Source organism: Oryzias latipes, chromosome 1, assembly GCF_002234675.1.
Source record: "Oryzias latipes chromosome 1, ASM223467v1".
In the NCBI taxonomy this organism is placed as follows: Eukaryota; Metazoa; Chordata; class Actinopteri; order Beloniformes; family Adrianichthyidae; genus Oryzias; species Oryzias latipes.
Window position 1 is genome coordinate 32,770,033 of NC_019859.2, and position 19,570 is coordinate 32,789,602.

The following is a 19,570-nucleotide window of genomic DNA, read 5'->3' on the forward strand; positions in this document are numbered from 1 at the left end:
CCTGAAACCAGACAAGCAAACAAAGGCATCATAACTGGTCCGTGGTGTCCCTTAACCAGAAAGATTTTAATATATGCAACCATTTTAACCCTAATATACAATTTTCACTACTGTATGTGTTCAAATCAAATCTTTAGACTGAAACATAGTTACTTCATGATTTATAGCCTCTTTAATATTATCTTTGCTCTTTATATCTAACATGTATTGGTATAGTTGTGGAGTTGTGGCTATCCTGCAGCAGATTGTTCAAGCCTCTTTACTCTGGCAGCTTGTGGATAAAGTACTCACAGATCTGCTGGCTGAGCTCTATCAGCTCCATCTCAGTTGGCATGTATCCCATTGTCCTCATGCACTCGCCCAGGTCCTTACAAGTGATGAAGCCATCTTTGTCTTTGTCAAACTCCTTGAAGGCCTCACGCAGCTCTGGAAGTCAGGCAGAATGTTTTATGAGATAATGGAAAGTATTAAGTATTAAGATAGAATGCCCAAAAATGTGTTAGCTGTTTTAAATACTAAATCCATCAAAGCACATAGCTTTACCAGCCTTGTCTTTAGTTATTTTTTCTCTCTTTTCTGTGTGTGTACTATTGTATTTACCGGTAGTTAGCTCTGTATCAGTTCTTGGTTACTGAATTGTGCAGTTTTTATTTTACAAACTGGACATTCTCCATGCAGTACCTGCCAGATTATGGTAAATGGTAAATGGCGTATACTTATATAGCGCTTTCTACCTTCTTTCGAAGGCCCAAAGCGCTTTACAGTCACTGTCCCATTCACCCATGCACGCACACATTCACACACTGGCGCAGCACACACAGATTAGTTTCCTGTCATTGAACTGCTTTCTGTTTATGTTCACTGGAAGAACAACAGAAGTAATGATCACCCAGCTGGATCTTCAGCTCCTTAACACAGCCCTGTGTCCATGCAGGCATGAAACTCCTGCAGAAGTCCTCACACCCTTCACTCATTGACATTTAACCCTTGTGCTATCTTAGATGACCCCACCCTTACATTGACGTGTTCTCCCTACCATGACAAAGGTGGATAAAGGTGGAAAGATTTCATGTAATCCATGGACACCAGTGAAGATCACAAATCATTGAAGAAAAAAGGTTCAGGTCACTGTCTAGTGGGTCTGGATGACCCAACTCCCAACGTTAAAGTGCCTAGGATAGCACAAGGCTTAAAAGTGACAGATACCGTGTGTTAACGGCTGTCAAGCACTGCACATCTTTTTAAATGTTAGAAGAATTTGATCCAAAATATTGTCCTGGTTTCAGGCCTTTTAGGCTACATTATAAGAGTCGGTGCAGACAATCTAAACAATTTCTAAAATGGGAAAAAATTTAAGGAATTTGAAGTGTGTCAAAGTAAAAAATCAACAGATTGAGAAAGCTCCTATTAAAACCTACAGTACAGGCTAAAAATTTGGAGACACCTTTCCATTCATTTGAAAGAGAAGGTGTGTCCAAACTTTTGGTCTGGACTGTAGGTCACATATTCCAAAATGCCACCATGCGGCCACCTAAATGCAAGTTTTTCAACAAATCCAGTTGGCGGCTGGCGCATTTCTATATGCCACGCGGCGGCCTTAGAAGTTTTAAGAAAAGGTTTATACTATATGTTGACCAGACAATTTTTTTGACATCGGTCAGTGGTCGCTCAGACACATGGTGGTCGTGCGGTGGCAGTCCACTGGCAGGCAGGGGGAAGGAAGGCAGCAGAGTGATAATTGACTGATTTCTAAGGTCCCCAAAATTGTCTGATGATCGGCCGATTTCCAAACCTCTGCTGCCGTCCCACTTCCACTGCTGTTGACATGAGCCGGGCACCTGGCGATGAGCAGACGTCAATCTGGCGATCCCGGCCAGCATATGAATCTTGCTGTGGTTGGACCAGCAGGTTTCATGGGAGGTATGTTGTTTCTCTTTCGGCTTTCCCCATCAGGGGTTGCCACAGCGAACGGGTTTCACGGACGGAAGGCGCCGCAAACCAGCACGAGCTAAATGTTGTCTAAAAATAATTGGCTAGTGGCATGTGACGTGGATGGCCACCGTTCAGAAACATTTACACATCGTCCATTCAGAGCTGCTGCCGGCCAGGGATCCAGTTGCCACTGCCCTGTGGCCGCCCGATTTCATAATGACGTCATTATCGCCTAACTGACTGACACCTGACAGCCGCTGTCTACATTCTTGACCACGGCAATGACTTTAAAAAAAAAAAGGGCGCCAGCAGCTAATCTCAAAGATTCTGCCGAGGCCTCCCTATCACGAGGTGGCAGTTGTATATGTGACCACAGCAGCCTCTCCCATCACGGTCTATATTTCGAAAGGTACAGTATTTGTCTATCAAGTCCCAAAACTTTCCAACTTTTCTTTTGAAATACAGTTGCTGCTGGTCAACAATAAACGTACTCAAGCACACCGTTTCCACTTAAACTTCACATGACATCTCAACATCGGCTTAATTAGCTTATAATTATAGGTAGTTTTGACATTTTTATTGTTTATCCATGAATTTTCCACTACTTTTAGGTGGCATGCAGGAGTGTTTATGTCTTGTGCATTTGTTGCTATTAAATATCTGATTTTTTTTTTATCAATTACGGATCTTTCTCTGCATTTTTCTCCTTCTCTGCATATTTTCTTCTAGATGGATCTTTTCTTTCTTTCTGTCTCTCTGGCTATGTTCAATTCAATTTACTTATTTCTATAGCCCAATATTACAATGCAGTTGTCTCAATGGGTTTCATACCGGTAATTGTACAAAACATGAAGCAGTTATAAAATACAATAAACAGACTAAGTTATGCCCATAGACCCTACTTCTCTGTATACATGGTATATGGTATCTTGCTTCTGGAAACCTAATGTATAAACAACGAATAACAGGTGTAAACAGTTTACTACAAATTTCTGATCAAATATTTAATTGTAAAACAGTTTTAATAGAAAGAATTTCAGAAGGAACAGAAAGAGGGAGGTTTTGGGATGTGGACAGGCTATCTGCTTCTCTGTACCTTCCATTTCTTCTGGCCGTAGATCTCTGTCCTGCATTGGTGTGGACGAAAAACAGAAAATTGAAAAAGTCAGTCAGAGTATGATTTCATGCAGTCGCCCTCCATGTCTGCTTCCATTTTAGTCATGACAACAAAAATACTAATACTTCTTCTGACTCCCTTCGAGACGTTTTTTTTTTCCTTGTTTATCCAATAACTCATCATCATTAATATCTTTAAATGGCTTTGGATGCCAGCACTGTTCTAAAAGCACACATTCAATTCCAGACAAGGTGGAATTTAAGGCGATCTAAAACCTAATAATGAAAAACTAAAAGTTATTTTGAAAAACTAGTGAACTTTGACCAAAGTGAGTTTCAGTTCCAACACATTATTGTGATGATTTTCTCGTTTCTCTTGCTGTTCAGGCTGTTAGCATAAAAAGGCGACCCTGGGAAAAGAGTGTTCAGGGTGAGGTGCAGAAATCAACAGCAGGAATGATGCAGACTGGGATAAGAGGATGCAGGGATAACTGCAACAGCAGGGAGATTACAACCCTAAATTGCATTACAAATCATGAGGGTTTATCGCTTTATCATTTCCCTCTCTGCCTCGGAGTTTTGTCTGTATCTGCACCGCTGTGCGTTTAGCCTCCTTTTTCTAACACAAGTTAACACATCAGCACAAAAAAATTAATGCACAGCTGACGTTTTAGAAATGTGCAACTTAGCAGGATACAATATGACTTAGAAGACTTCAGGCATATTCAAAATCATTGCATATTTTATACTTTGTTGTAAACCTTAACAACAAATGTTAGGTCACAAGAATTCTTGGAAAATGTGTATTTTTAATAAAATGGTTTTGAAAAAGCAGGAAGTACAAACTACAACCAGAATAATAAATGATTGGAAAAGAGACTCTTTCAAAAGCCTCCTCATTGAAAATGGATACTGATAGCGAATACAAAATAGATAGGATGGAAATCTGCTGGCAGTTATAAACATGATCCTGCTGAGCTAAGAGCAAAAATCTGTCTTTTAAGCTCAAATGGATTGAATTTGGTTTCAAAGTGATTTGCTTCAAATAAGTCTAAATCGCTCTGTTTTCTGCCTAATGGTAGATCTAACTTCAGGAGGAAAGAAGGTTCAACTCAGGCTTCTGCTTAAATAACTTGCCATGTTCACTTAATGAAAACAAAGTTTGACCAAAACTGACAAAGGACAACATCTTGGTGCAAACAAGCTGATGAAAGCCACTTGCTGCTTGATGAATTCTGATCAGGTTTAAAAATTGTTACTCATTGGTTGTTTGAGTGCAGAGGGTCAGGCTATTGTTCTTTTACAAAACAGCCGAGGTATTAAAAAAGGCAGATTAAAAACTTGCAGCTTTCTTCTTATTTTCAGGACAAAAACAGAACAGGACCATCAATAAGTTACGGGGATGATAGAAATGTCTTAGTTTGAGAATCATTTACATTCTGATCAATGACTTTTAGATGAAAGTATACAATTCAGAAAAAACTCCTTCACACAGAATGTTGACCTTTTTTCAGCAAACTCATTTTTGAAGGTTATTTTTATGTAACCCTGGAGCTTTGGCTTCAGTCTTTGCATTCTTTTCACTACCGTTTGTCTTCAACTGTTCACACAATCAGCGTAAACCAGCCGATTATGTCACAGAGAAAAGCAGCTTTGCACTTTTATGACACACTTTGATGTAAAGCGTTGTATATCAAAGTAAAGCCGATATGCAAAGCCGTTTTTTTCCTTATCAGAATTTGTTGATTCACATTGATCACATAATTGTTCAAAAAGGTATGATAGGTTAAAGAACATGTACTATTTAGGCGTCACTGGCAAAATCCGTGAAGTAGAAACCTCTATTTTTTTTAACAATTATTATACAATTAAATACTCTATTATATATTGAAAAGAAAGAAAAAAACATTTTACAGGCTCAAACATTTTTTTCACAAATAAACAGTACCAATAAAAGTACTTTAGAAACTTTTTTTCAACAAATAACTGTACTGTACTGTCAAATAATTTTAATCATCAATGTGAACAGAAGGCTTCAAATCGCGGAGATTAGCCCCAACCACCGCGACCCGAGTTTTGGATTAAACGGGAGAAAATTTAAAATGATTATGAAAAAAAATACAAAGTACAGTCAGACAAATAGTGACTCAGGTGTATTGCACTCCTCTACAGACTAAGCTGCTGCATCCTGACCCCGCTCTGCATTGTTTTCTTCTTTTGAAGCCCGCGGTGAAGGTGTGTGTGTTCGGGAGAAGAACATAGTGATAGGCAGTTGTTGTCGTTCTTATTTCTATGGGTTTTAGAGAAACTCGATATTGCAAGAGAATTTGCCCGTATGTAATTTAAATTTGGCAAGATGATTTACGTACGTGTTCATATTAAACTGCAACGTTATTGACGCACAGGTAGAGAAGAAGCGGAGTGACTTTTTAGCCAATCAGAATGCAGAACACAATGCACGATGCAAATCCGTAAAGTAGCGAAACCGTGAAAAGTAAACCGTGTTATAGCGAGGGATCACTGTATACCATGGTCCGGGCGAATTCTCGATTCTGATTGGCTGCTGGGTGTGCATTAAAAAGTGATATACCACAGTGATAACCGCATGTCTAATAGAGAAGTTCCGGTCACCTAACTTAAGTGTTCTGTATCACTGAGCTGGCTTCTTTAAAACAAACTTTAGCTTCATCATCTGGACAAAAACAAGCGGTTAGAGGTGAACTTTCACTCTGAACTGATGCTTTATTTACACATCGGGACGTTTAGCATAGATATTACTTGCATTTGGCGCTGCACTCAAGGTCTGCGACAGCTGAGCCGGCAAAGGGCCCGTTGTCACGGTAACCGCACCACATGCCACAACACGTAATAAGCAGTCCGCTTTTTGTAAAAAAAAAAAAAAAAGCGATCCAAACCGGAAAAAAAAAGAATAAAGTCCAAAAAACTGGCCTAATGTTTATATCTTTTGTAAGTGACCGTTGTATAAGCGCGTTAATGGCCTTCAAAGTGTGCATTGTAAGCATTAACGCGCTTCGCGGAAGCAAAAGATTCATGTCGGACGGATCATGCTTCCACGTAGTGCGTTAATAACTGATAATGCGCACTTTGCCGGCCATTAACCCTTACATATATGGATATAGTTTACTCTGGAAGGCTTAAGAAAAGCATGATATAAGCCCTTTGAAAGTTTGGTTTCGTCTCAGATCATTTAACAATTCTCACAACTTTACATTCCCTTTTATTACTTTCTGCTAATTTAAAAAGACTCACAAATGATCAGGAAGGGAGGAAGTCAAAGGACAACAATGAGAGTGATTTGAATGACATGCAGAATGAGGAAGTTGACTTTGCGGTTGTGTTACTCTTTTAACACTGTGTGTGTTTCTGTTCTGCTTTGTGTGGTGGAGTGGTTCCACGTGCACGTGGTGTCATACGTACAAGTTGGCTTTGCGCGAGGCCCTGTCTGAGGAAGATGCAAGCAGGCCCGACTATGTTGTGCAACATGTTGCAGTTCTTAACCAGAGTGCACAAGGGGTCATCAAACGCACGACCGCTCCCTCCTTCCTCCTCCTCCTCCTCCTCGTCGGTGTCCACCTCCCCCGTCCCTCCCAGGGGACCCAGCATGGCTGAAGCCACTGGGACACCACTTCGCTCTGTGGGGGACGCTTCCTTAGACAAGAACAACCAACTGCGTCATAAAAATCTATTTCTCAAGATTGGTCTTATGACAATCATCGAGTTTAGGTTTGCTCCAAGGAAAAATTATTTTTCAAAAATCTATCAAAATGTCTGAATCTGTCTCAACAATCTAATTATCAAGCGTACGTTTCCTTACCTTCTCCCTTTTACTGTTCTTTTTGGAAGTTTTGTTGATGTTTCCCATCACCCTCTTAGCCTCCCTCCCTGTTCTTTCTTGGTCCTCCTCTCAGAGTTTTATTCCCTTTCTGCTCTCAGATGTCTCTTAAAAGCCCAAATTCCATGTTAGGTCCATCGCATCCCACGCCTGCAGCTCCATAGAGTACAAGGAGGTGAAGGCAATCACATGCACCGCTGCTGTGCACAGCGACTCCTCTTAGCGCATTTGCTGCAGTCCCAGATCCTATTGGTCCACTGAGAACTGCGGCAGGTGAATGATGCCACATTAAATCCTACTGGGCCGTCCTGATGAGCTTTGAGACGTTTGGTGTGATGCTATGGTACGGCAGCAGGGTGGTGGAGAGTGACGGGCTGGGGTGGGAGCGCTCGGTCATATCTGGGCTGAAACGACCTTGTGCTGCCGAACTCTGGCTCTGGCTCTGACTCGCTATCATGTTTCTGTCTAACCCTTGTTGCTCGCACACACCAAACCTAAAAGCAGGGCTTCCACGGTTTATCTGTCACACCCCGCCTTGTCATCTGCGATTCCTTGTATTGGGACACACCCTCTTTCTCTTTCAGCCTTTCAAACGTTGTACTTCTCAAAATGACTAGTCTGGCAGGACTGAGGCTTTGTGTGGGAGGGTGTGTGTGTGTGTGTGTGTCTGTGTGTGTGGGACAGCAAGGAACTGGAGGAGGGGAAACAGAATTATGGATAAAGGGTTGGCCGCCCCATTAATCCGAACAATTTCAGATTAGAGTGTAAGAGCTGTGTTGAAAGCTGATGGGAGTAGCATGAAAAAAAAAAAGAACTCAAATGAGTCAGCTGCTTTTAAGGCTCTTAAAAAGAAAAACTAGTAAAAGACAGAATAAAGACAGTTTTATTTCCCCCCCCCCAAAAAAAATTGCTTCAATACAATTTCTTTTCAAGGAGGTTGATTGTCACAAATTCAACAAAATATTTAGACTAAATCACAATAAACATTATTTTTTAGCCTCTACAAAGGAACGTATCCATGGTCCAACATCCAATGTTCCAATTACCAAGTTTGATAAAAATGTTTATCACATAAAAGAACTGATAATATATCTTGTTTTAAATATTTCTCCTCTGAGTCATTGTTTATGGTTAGAGTCTGTTATTCCTGCAAAGAATATTAAACCTTTTATTATTCTTGAATACCAATTTCAGTCAAGACAAAGAAGGAAGATAAATAAAACTATAATGCACAAAAAAAGAAACCATGTGTTTGTGGGCAGGTTTGCAAAGGTTCACTTCCTCCCTTTTTCAAGCAAGTAATTAAAACTCTAGTGGACTATCATTATTTTTGATGGATTTAATATTTTGGGTGTTTGCACTGTAGGTTATGCAGAAGTTCAGTTATGCATCATATGATTAGAAGCAGTTATGATGTTGAGACGATAGCATCAATATGTTCTGTTTAATTTTGAATCACTTTATGAATCAATATAAATTGAACTATCTGTGCATTTTCGTTTTTATTAAATTTTTGGATTGTTTTTATTGTTGAAATTGTTTTCAATCAATCAACCAATCAATCAGCCAATCAATCACTCAAAAGCAAAATTCAACTTTAAAGTATATATTTTCTAAAACAGGTCTCTAGACTGCATTTACCATCAAACTGAAATCAATAAAATAAAATCTATAAAATCAAAACATTCACAAATGATTTTTTTTCTCCAAATATTCACACATGAAGTGCCACTGTACTGATAATAAAAAAAACGGCTGTGCAACAAACAAACAGTAGAACTTTTTTGACTTCTTAGGTTCTGGTGTTATCAGACACGGTTGTAGTTTTTTTTTTTTTTTTCTTCAACATACCTGACATGTTTTGACGGACGTCTTTTGTCTTCAAAACCGCAACGACTCTGACGAAGACGTCAAAACCTGTCAGGTATGTGGAGGGAAAAAAACACAACCGTGTCTGATAATAGAAGAACCTAAGAAGTCTGTTAACAATCCAGACACTATGAACTGAACTGATCTAGTAGAACTTTTTTCTTTGAAAAAGTGAGAATCAGGAAAACCGACGTTTGATTTATTCACAGGATTCACAAAGAACCCTTGTGACAATAGTTGATACTTTATTAGTGGTTGGATTAAAACCCAGCGGTTATGAATGTGGTAAGAGTCCTCACAGTCTGGATTTCAGTGAGTTTGTTGCATGTTTAGAGAGAAGTGGGGCTGTTGTTATACATGCAGTGTGGCTTTGGCAGCAGAGATTAGTACATGAATAAGGCTGAGGCTGCTGCCCTAATCCTGTGTGGTCAGTTTAGGACAACCAGCAATCAGCTTGGCATGTCAATATTTTCCTGTTCTAATCTTCAGACACTTTCATCTTTTCACTTGAATTGTTGCTTTACATTCGTTTGGTTTTTCATACAAATGTTTCCTTTTTGTGAAACTTTTTTAGTTCAGACGTTTTTGTTTTTGTTTTTTTAATTACTGAAGGCAAAGCAACAGTTTTTACAGTTTTTTCTCATTTGGTTTATGTCCCAGAACCAATTCCAATCTGCACATGTACAGTTTCTGAATCCTTTGTATCACCAGTAGAGTGCAGCACAGTGCAGAGTATCTGTTTCCCCTCATCAAGTGTTTTCAAAAGTTCTCATGCTTAACCACTAGATGTCGCAATGCACCTCATCATTCAAACAGAAGCAATTCTTTTGAACACGGAAAGCAAAGCAGCATAGTGTGAACGTGGAAGTAAAACATGACATTTTTTTCACTCTGAATGACTACAAACACAAATTCATCATCTCATCTTGACCTTTCTGTGATCTGTGGTGGATAACAGATTTTATTTTTCTGTCCGAATCCAGAGAGGACAGAGAAGACTGACGTCCCACGCATTAACGGATTTGAATCTACATTTATTTGTTTATGTAACTGCACCGCTGATGACAGATCCAGCTGATGCCGAGACAATAATCAAAAATTTGAAAACAGTTCTGTAATGGGCTTTTCTGGGAACTGTGTTCAATTATGTTTCATTTGAATGCACACGGTTCTACAGATTTTCACTCCTGCTGATGTGGTTTCATGATCTGTTGTGAGAAGTGTTTGTTCAAAAGAGAAACTACAGACCATTCACATCATGTCCTATGACAGAAAGGACAGTTAAATAATATAAATGAACATTTGACCTCCCTGACCTCATGACCATGTGGGTAATGGGAAATGGCCAAATCTCGCCGACTCATGTTGACCGGTCACAGCTGTCTAAACTTAGCTGTGTTTTCCAGTTGTCATTTTATAACTTATTAGAACTCTTCTCTCCTCAGTTAGGGAAGTGCATTTGCTTCCTTTTACAGTACTTATAGGATATATACGTGGTATTTACATGGTACTTAAGTGGTACTATATTTGGTTCAGACTTGTGTGGTACCTACTTGATATTTATGCTGTACACACTAGGTTTTTACATAATATCTACTGGGTATTTATGTGTTGTGTTAATCTGTTTTTTTGTATAAATACCACAAGAGCCACATTAGAAGACACTCTTGGGTCATTTCTTAATCCCAATTCCTGAACATTTCCTGTTGGGGTAAATTACCATTGGGGGTTGTTGGCATTTCATTTTAACCCAATTTATCTTTTTTTCTCAGTTAAAGTAACCCTGACAAAAGTTAGTCCTTTCTAAACTCAAAGGTTGGGTTAAAAACAACCCAACCGGGGTGATTTGTGGTCTTCACTGTCAGTTTGCTGGTGACTCCATGGGCAACTCATAGTCCGGTTGCTTTTTGAAAAAAGCATGAACGACCCCTTCATCAACCCGGTGACAGAAGCATCTTACATATTGTGAAGGACTTTAGTTCAGGCCATTGAAACCCTGAAGAAAGCCTCTGTTGTTATCCAGCATTCACTTATTCACTTAAAATGAGTTCTTGATGCTGACAAGACTAAGTTGATGTTGTTTTCTAACTCCAAAAAAGTTTCTAAAGTACTTTCTGTAGTGCCACTCTTGAAGGAAACAACATACAGCTAGTTCGTGAATATAATATTAATGACTTCCTCACTTTCAAAGAAATACTTGGAAAGAAATTAAAAACAAAAGGTTTTTTCTTTTGCAATAAGCATTCCTTTTCTTTCAGAGTGCGAAAGTGTCATGTCACTGCCACCATTTAGCCTGTGATGGATAATGGTGGCATTCTGTCTATGAATGCTCTGTTGACCTGTCTTCAAATGTTGGACACAGTGTTTCATTCTGCTTTGAGGTTCATAATTAACTTGAAATGTATTACACATCGCTGAGACTTGTACACAATAGTACATTGGCCTTCTCAGGCTACTCTGAGGCACGCTTTTGCTTATAAGTCATCATGTTCCTTACTGAAGAGCTCAAATGTTAAATCTCACTCATTGAGATTGAATGGTCTTCTTGCTGTGATGCAAGAACGCTAACCACTGCACCACCGAGCAGCCCCTAAACTATAACTTCAACTTGGAAAATGAAACATAGTGTCAACATTAAGAAAACACAAACAGAAATAGAAAAGGCTGCCCATTTCCCAAACCCCTAAATGAAATAACCCAAAGAAAACCTTTAAAGCTAAGCCAAAATTTACCAAGCCCTTAAAACAATGCCAGAAAAAATAGTGACATTAGTGCCAAAGTTGCCTTTACTAGAGTCTGACTGGAGCTGGATCTGGTGAAAGTAGCTCAGATTAGGCTCAAATATGGCTGCTATCTGGGAAAGCAGCTGGGTGAGAATTTGTGCTGTGCCCCTTGATAATAGTAAGGACACCAGATGCCTGAACAACATGGATATAGCAAAGGCTAACAGGAAATCTGGTGCCTGGGCAGCACACAGCATGATGGACCTTTTCCAAAAGTCAGGATTTTGACCGTCGCAAAACACTTTGCTGTTGCTCAGGTCACACTTCAGGAGATTTGGTGTGTCTATGTGTGAAAAAAAAAAATCTACAGCACAGTCTGTGATTCATTGTGTTTCACAAAAATGGTTTGCTGTTTAAAACAAAACCGTAACTTCTTTACAACCACATTTGAAATAAAGACAGTTGAAGAAAAAAATGCAGGTACCTGTGGGAGTCCACATAAAACTATTTCTGTCAGTATAACAAAAAGACTGCAGTGAAATCCAGCTGCATTAGAAAATGCACTAGTAATGAATACTTAAACTTTGTGTCAGAAAATGGAAAGATAATCTTTATACTTAGTCCGTCTACATACACTCCAGTCGTGATGCACATCCATCCATGCTCTCCAAGCTTTAAAGTAAAATAATCGCTCTAAGCTTTCCATCTACTAACTGGGCAGCTTGTCACTACATCCCATGAGCCTCAATTGAAATGCAAAATACACCTGTGCTTTAAGGTGTTCTTTGTTGTTTAAACTTGTTATTGTTGCATTTTTCTCATGATGGGGGACATATATAAAATAATCTGAGTTTAAAATTGTGTTTCTGAGTATCTCTTTATTTAAATTGTGGTGAATCAGGAGTAGATTAAAAATACAGTTTGAAAAAGCTCTCAGTTGTGATCCAGCACCTGAAATTGGCGGGCCAAGTTCTCCCTGACTGTTGCACTACACTCCATTCTGATGCATCCACTTACAGACAAATACTTCCATCAACGTCTTCATTTTCCTCATAATAATAATGCCAATATTGGTCACCATTTTTGTTGCACTGCTAATGCTAGCTTGGGGTTGTGAGGGGCTATAGGCTAGCGGGAGAGAGTGTAGACAAAGGGATGACAGTCACGCCTCCAACTCAGAGGTGAATTTCTAATGAACTACTGCCATTCTGGAGAAACTATGTTCTGGAAAGGTATTTTGGTTTTGGCAAAACAAAGCATTGTCTTAACTAAAACACCACTAGAAACATTTTAACAACAGATGAAGGGAAGAATGGGTTCAGACTTTGAGATGCAGCCGCGCTTGTTTATAACCTCAACGGGCACGGAGAAGCCCAAAAACACCGGGTCAACCCCCGTCCAGGTGCATATGACTTAGGCATGATACATGACTCCAATCAAAGTCATAACCTGGTCAAAGATGTTGAATCATTGTTTGGAAATTAGGGGGTCTGTTAACCTGAAAAGTTATAGTATTTTACCCATTTACACCCATTACTAAAATAATGGGTGTAAATGTTATGGAAACAGGTTCGTGGTTGGCCCTTACAACTTCTGGAGAGAGAAAAAACAAAAAGTTGTATTGATTTAAACCACAAGACAATCCTTGAAGACCATTTGTGAAGAATCAACGCCTGTGCTTGTAGTTCAGATGCATTTCCTGTTATTTCAGTTTTGCTTTCATCTCCAGGTTTGCATGTATTTTAAGATAAGAGTCAGTCTTTACCAAACCATGTCAGCAGAATATGGACTATCATTTGATTCAAGCCACACTTCAACGTATAATATTAAAATTAATATTTGTGAAAAAAATATATATATAAACACATTAAAAGTTACTGTACAGTTAAAAAATGTAAAATACAGTGTATTTTTTTAAGTAAAGCAGCATGTAGTTAAAACAACAACAACGTAAAAAGTAGTTGGACAAATATAAAATAATAAGAGAAGGAAAGCCTTAACAAATGTGATTTGTGTTTAGTTTGGAAAAAAGGAAAAGAGGTGGTTATGCTCGGAAGTACATTCCAATGTGGGGAAAGAGCCAACTTTTACTTTCAGTGCTGTGAGTCTTACAGATGGGACAGTGAGAGCGACAGATGAGGATAATCTAACAACGGTGGCTGCTATAGTGACCTGCAGGACTTCAGTGAGGTATGAGGGGCAACTTTGTGAATGACCTTAGATAAAAAGCGATCTCTTGTTCTGACAGTGAAATGTGATTGTGAGCTAGAAGAAGAATGTGATGGTGGATGGGTTTGGTTGGTTGGTTGGGGGGAAGGGTTCTTGTTTATGATGTTTGCTGCTAAGTTAAACTGTAAATAGGGTTCCCACATGGTCTTAAAAAGTCTTAAAGAACTGAATTCGTGAATTTAGAAACAATTCATTAAAAGTCTTCAAAAGCCTTAAATTTTGAAGCCCAAATATGGGCAGTCAAAAAAATTTCACTTGATTTTGTCTCCTATGCACTCGAAACAGAGCAGGGCACCCTGTTACAAATGTGTCACAAAAGCCAGCCAATCACAGACATGGACATGAAGGTTGAAGCTGATTGGTCAAATTTTCTAATTCCCCACAAACCAGGTCTGGTCTATGAGCTCATGGTAAAGACAGGGACATTTTTTTTTTCACCTCAAAAGGATTTTCAACAACTGTATATGTTTCATTGTTTAAAGAAATATAGAACCATTAGCATTTTAATGGTTCACGACTCATCTTAAAGCCTCAGTCAGATGACCTGTATGGGTGCTGCAGGCTTTTGAATTCTCTGGGCCCGTAGAGGGTCGGATTCAGGTACAGCTTCACCTTAAAAGGAGAGAGGGGTGTCTTGCAATTATATTGAAGCTCGTTCAACCACCTTAAGGGACGTAATGAAAAGTGTCTTGTGAAGTATTCGTAAGGATATTGTATATTACACACACTTGGGATGTACAGGTGATGCTACTGAACAGTGTCCATACAATCCCATTAGTGAAGTGCGCATCAGCTTCTTACTGACTGTGCAAATGCTTGCGGCATGGGGTGTGACGGTGATACGTAAGTGCCCTTGAGATCCCCATAGGCTGACTAAACACAATACACTCCATTGTCTAATTTCCTCATTTCCAACAGCCGGGTTGCTCGCCATGGGCGCACACACCTTTCACACTATGCAGTGTGCCGGGTTCGGGGTGTTAGAAAAAACAGAAAAATCCAAAGGACACGCCTGCATCTCACCTACTTCACTCATTTTCACCCTTTTAGTATGACCTATCTGCCATCAAACTGTTTTGTCTAGATTCTATCCAATCAGTTGTCTCTGTCTCATACCAACGGATTGGAGGCAGACAAGGACTTTGGACTTAGTATCGGTTCTGTTCAAACAGAATTCTGCTGTTTTCAACCATTCTGGCCCGTTTCTCTCAGAGTAAAACTCAGAAGGAGCAGCAAAGCCACAAAAATAAAATTAAACAGGGTTTTGTATTTACATATGTCATTGCAGCAACCAGCGTGTTTGAAATGTTCACAGCAGAAAAAATGGATGAGCTCCAACTTCGTCCAGCCAGAAATTACACTTTATTAAGATTAAGATTTGCAATGGAACTATTGTTTTATTTTCATCAATAAAGATAAAATACCTTTTTTTTTTTTTTCTTGAGTGCCTTTTTGTTTTACTTCGGACCCATGAGTTCTTAAAAATAAGTCACCCTGTTAAGTTAAAACTAGTTCCTCTGCTAAAAACATGAAGTCTGCTTTGGTGAGCCCTCATTCTTTTGCTAATTACTGCTGTTAATCTATTCCAAAACACTTGTGCAGAATAAAAAATATTTTTCGTTTGTTTTGTTTTAACAAACAGATCTAAAAGAAAATCAAACTTTTTACAAATGTTTGGCTCTGGATGATTCACAGATCAGGGGTGTCAAACATACGGCCCGCGGGCATTATCCGGCTCGCCAGATGGTTCAATCCAGCCCAGTCATGAAGAGTAAAAATTGTAAGAATGTTTAAAAAAAAGCACATTTCTAGTCCATTCCTGTGGCGAGTTATGATTTTTTACAGGAATAACCGAAATGCGCAATTCCGCCACTAGGGGAAGCAAAGGATAAACAAAACAGGTGAAACAGCCCCACTGCTGTTACGTTGCTATAAGAATGATCAGTAGTGACACCCTAATGACCAAAATGTTGTCAAAAAGAAAAAAAGGGTTGAAGTGAAGTGCTGAGCTTTCCAGGAAAGAATATTCAGCACCACTATGAGACAATGAGAAAAGTTTCTCCATTTGCAGTTAAGAAAAGAGAGGATTTACCAACTAAAAGCTGGACTGAAAAAACAAACGTCTGCATTTACTGCAGCGTGACATCAGTGATGGAGCAGTGACAGACACCTGATTGCAGACAAGTTGGAGCAAACATCCAAACCATTTTCAGATGCTGAACTTATTGAAAAATGCTGAAGGCTGCAGAAAGTCTTGTTCCCAAAAAGCAGTTGACCTTTGCCAACATGAGTCTGTAAAGGATTATGATTACAGATAAAACATCTCTGAGGAGACTTGGGCGCCATATTAAGGAATCCAGTCATTTATTGTATTTTCGGTCACTATTGCTGATAGCACAGATACAGATATTGAACAACTGTGCATATTTCTTAGAGGTGTTGAAGAGACCGTCACAGCGGAGTTTCTTGAGTTGATGGACACAACAACAGCTGATGACATAGTCAGCTCTCTAGTTACAGTGCTGGATGATGTTGGAGTGAACTGGTCACGTGATGTCAGTTTGGCCACTGATGGCGCCCATTAAAGGTCAGGAAGAAGGCAGGTGATGCCACAAAATTCAGGCAGAAAGCAGGAAAAGATTCTTGGACATTTTCATTGTGTTTTGCACACTTGAATGACAGTAAATGTGTTTTTGCACAGAATCTGAATCCTGATATTAATGGCTGGCTGAAGTTTGAGGAGAGAAAGGAGGTTGGCTCCAAATTCTTGTTGTGTTCACAAATGTTTGCAAATTTAATGTAGTTTAATTATTCATTGATTTGCACATTTATATTTTAGGCAGGTGTTTCGTTTTTTGTTTTTTTTTTCTGTAGCCCTTCTTGAGTTTATTATAAGTATTGATTCAGTGTCAGATGTAAAATATTCAGTCTGAATAAAATTAAATAAACCAATTTTTTTTAAGTGAAATGCATTTTATTTTAGATCCCTTGGCCTCTGTGAATGAATGTGTAATAAAAAGTGATTAGGCTATCATGTTGGCTGAGGCATTTTTTCCAACTGAGTAAAAAAAAAATTGAAAAAAAACTGTTCTTTGCTTTTATGTTACTGGTCCGGCCCACTTGGGATCAGACGCCTTTAATGCGGCCCCCGAACCAAAATGAGTTTGACACCCCTGATTTAGCGTAATGTCAGCGAATAAACTTTACAGTTTATTTAACAGTTCCAGGAGATCCTCAGCCATGAATTCACAAATCTGACTAAATAAAAAATAATCAATGCTGAAAAAGAAAGAAAGAAAGTTTGAATTATTTTTTAAACAATTAAAAATGAATTGTTCTTTAGTCTAAAAGACAAAATCAAGGCTTTTAAGCCTCGGTAGGCGTTTAGATTGGTTAGAATTTAGACCAATCAGCACCCTGTTTGATGGCAGATCTGACACGCTGAACTGAAACTACTGAACGCCCAATCAAACATAAAGAGAAAGTGAGATGAGACACAACGCATGTGAAAACATTTCAGTTGCCAAACTTATTTTGAATTTTTTTTATTATTTTCAATTTTTCTACAGAGACAGTTTTGCCTGCAATGTGTTGGCATAAATATCACTTAATAACTACCTGACACCCACAGCATGCCTGCAGAAATACTTGCAGAAAAAATGTGCATGAACATTTTTACTTTCACTGGGTTGTCTAAGATCTTAAAAATAGGCTATATCATCTTTAGTTGTAGAGTCAAAGTCAAGGTTTGTCACATTTCCAGTTTGAAGGGCAGCTTGTTAGTGATGGTACTTTTAAAATATGATTTCTGTTGAATGCAAGCAAAATGAGTGAGTAATGAAAACTTACAGTTCATGTTATTAATAAACTTACATCAACCATTGTGATTAAAATCACAAAATAACTGTGTCAACAGCAAGACACATCAGAATGGAAGCATAATGTTTAAAAGGTAAATTAATAAAAAAAAAGCTTAACCCTTGTGCTATCTTAGATGACCCCACCCTTACATTGACGTGTTCTCCCTACCATGACAAAGGTGGATAAAGGTGGAAAGATTTCTAGTCTAGTGGGTCTAGATGACCCAACTCCCAATGTTAAAGTGCCTAGGATAGCACAAGGGTTACACCTGCATCTCTTTGGTTAATATTTATGTCACGATTCGCCTTTCTCCTTGCCTTTTGTAACTTTCATGTCTTTACTGGAAACTATAGAGACAAATAGAGTTTAAACTTCTTGCTGATAAAAATATTGACTCTAGTTTAGTGCAGTAGAGGCATTTGTGGTTAATATAGCTCAAACTGTTAACTGTTGCTTATAGGGCACATATTATGCTATTTTTAAGTCTTTCAGAGTAAACTACATCCACATATATGATAATATATTACCTTTGGCACACTAAAAAACGATTTTTTATGAGGTCCAGTATCAGTTATTTTCGCAGTTCATTTCTCTACCCTGAAGTAAGACGACTCGATCTTTGAGGCACCGCCTTTCTCTACTTGTGGGTGGCGCCCATTTCATGACGTCAACCTAGAGCCGGCCTCAGCAGCGTGTCTGAGTTACGCCCAAGAAAGCAAACAACATGTGAACTTTTGCAAAGATGGATGTGCATGTTGTTCAAAAAGGTTTTTAGAGGAATGGTCAGAGATGCATGAATGGATCAAAATACAGCTCTGGGCTAGTTTTTTTGTAATGACTGAGCATCATAATGCACTGAAAAGCTCAAAATGTTGATTATTTTATGATATAGATCCTTTAAAATATCCCTGTTTTACTAAAATCAATAAAAAAAAATAAAAAAAACACTTTTTTAAGGCTTGTCACATTTCCAGTTTGAAGGACAGCTTGTTAGTTATGGTTCATTTTAAATACTTTTTAATTTACATGCAATTCTCTAAAATGATTGAGTGATGGAAAATACTCAGTTCCCGTTATTTACAACCTTACATCACCTATCGAGATTAAAATCACAAAATAACTGTGTCAACAGCGAAACACATCAGAGAGAAAGCATAATGGATGTTTATTTAAGCATTTCCTTCGGACCTGACGTCATATTTTAGAGTGTACATATGGCAGTGTGGATTGTCCCAGATTCTCTGCTCTCATTCTCGACCACCGACCCATTGAGGTAAGGGAGGATAATGCCTTTTGCACCTGTCTAGACTTTGTTAATGGATTTTTTTATGCAATGCATAATTTAGATATGAATTTCTCTTGAAGGCCCTGGGGTCCTATGGATTATAGTCTCTGTTGAAACTATAGGATGTAGGATGAGTGGGTCGTGTTACAGAGAAGTCAGAACTGCATGTTCTTTATCTCTGTAGCTGTGAGTATCGAAAACAACTGTTGCTGCCCACAGAGTCCGTCACCACGGTCCCATCAACTAACCCACTTTTAAATCTGTCTGGAAAATCTGCTCTTGTTTTTAAACCAATGTCCTCATTACATTTTGCGCAATTAAAAGCAAACCAACCCGTTTGGATTAGAAATGGTTTTGGAAATGGTTTATTTCAAGCAATCGAAGCAGGAATTATACAAAAAAAAGACACAACTGAAAATTTGGATTCTTTCCCAACAGAGATAGATTTATTAGTCAAAAACATTGATTGCAAAATACACTTCCATTCACATAAACTAGTAAATAGTTCAGTTATTAATAGTAAATATAATTAAAGATATTTGCTCTTTTACATATAGTTAAATATATAGTTAAATATTAACGTTATCAAAAGGAGTTTATTAGATTGCTTGACAGGGAGTGGGATCCCTTCAAACTTGTATATAATTTAAATGTTTTAAATATCTAAATAAACTAAAGTATAAAAGCAGGTGAAACAGCTTG

General features: G+C 38.5%; 2 protein-coding genes across 4 annotated transcripts in view; one reads left to right on the plus strand and one right to left on the minus strand.

Moving 5' to 3' along the window:
• Positions 1-291: 291 nt before the first annotated feature.
• The window catches only part of LOC101165211 (calcium-binding protein 2), a gene marked incomplete at its 3' end in the record, with an annotated part of 29,116 nt that continues 9,837 nt past the window's right edge, over positions 292-19,570 (minus strand). For 2 of the 3 annotated variants that reach the window (XM_023960726.1, XM_023960737.1), the window contains 2 exon segments: positions 292-426; positions 3,029-3,059. In XM_023960726.1, coding sequence (XP_023816494.1) covers positions 292-426; positions 3,029-3,059 — 166 coding nt within the window. 3 annotated transcript variants of the gene reach the window in all.
• Positions 13,525-19,570, plus strand: part of LOC101165952 (von Willebrand factor A domain-containing protein 7) — a 53,050-nt gene continuing 47,004 nt past the window's right edge. Inside the window, exon 1 of the mRNA XM_011480360.2 lies at positions 13,525-13,683. The gene's annotated coding sequence lies outside the window, so the exon portion shown is untranslated. The remainder of the gene's footprint in view (positions 13,684-19,570) is intronic.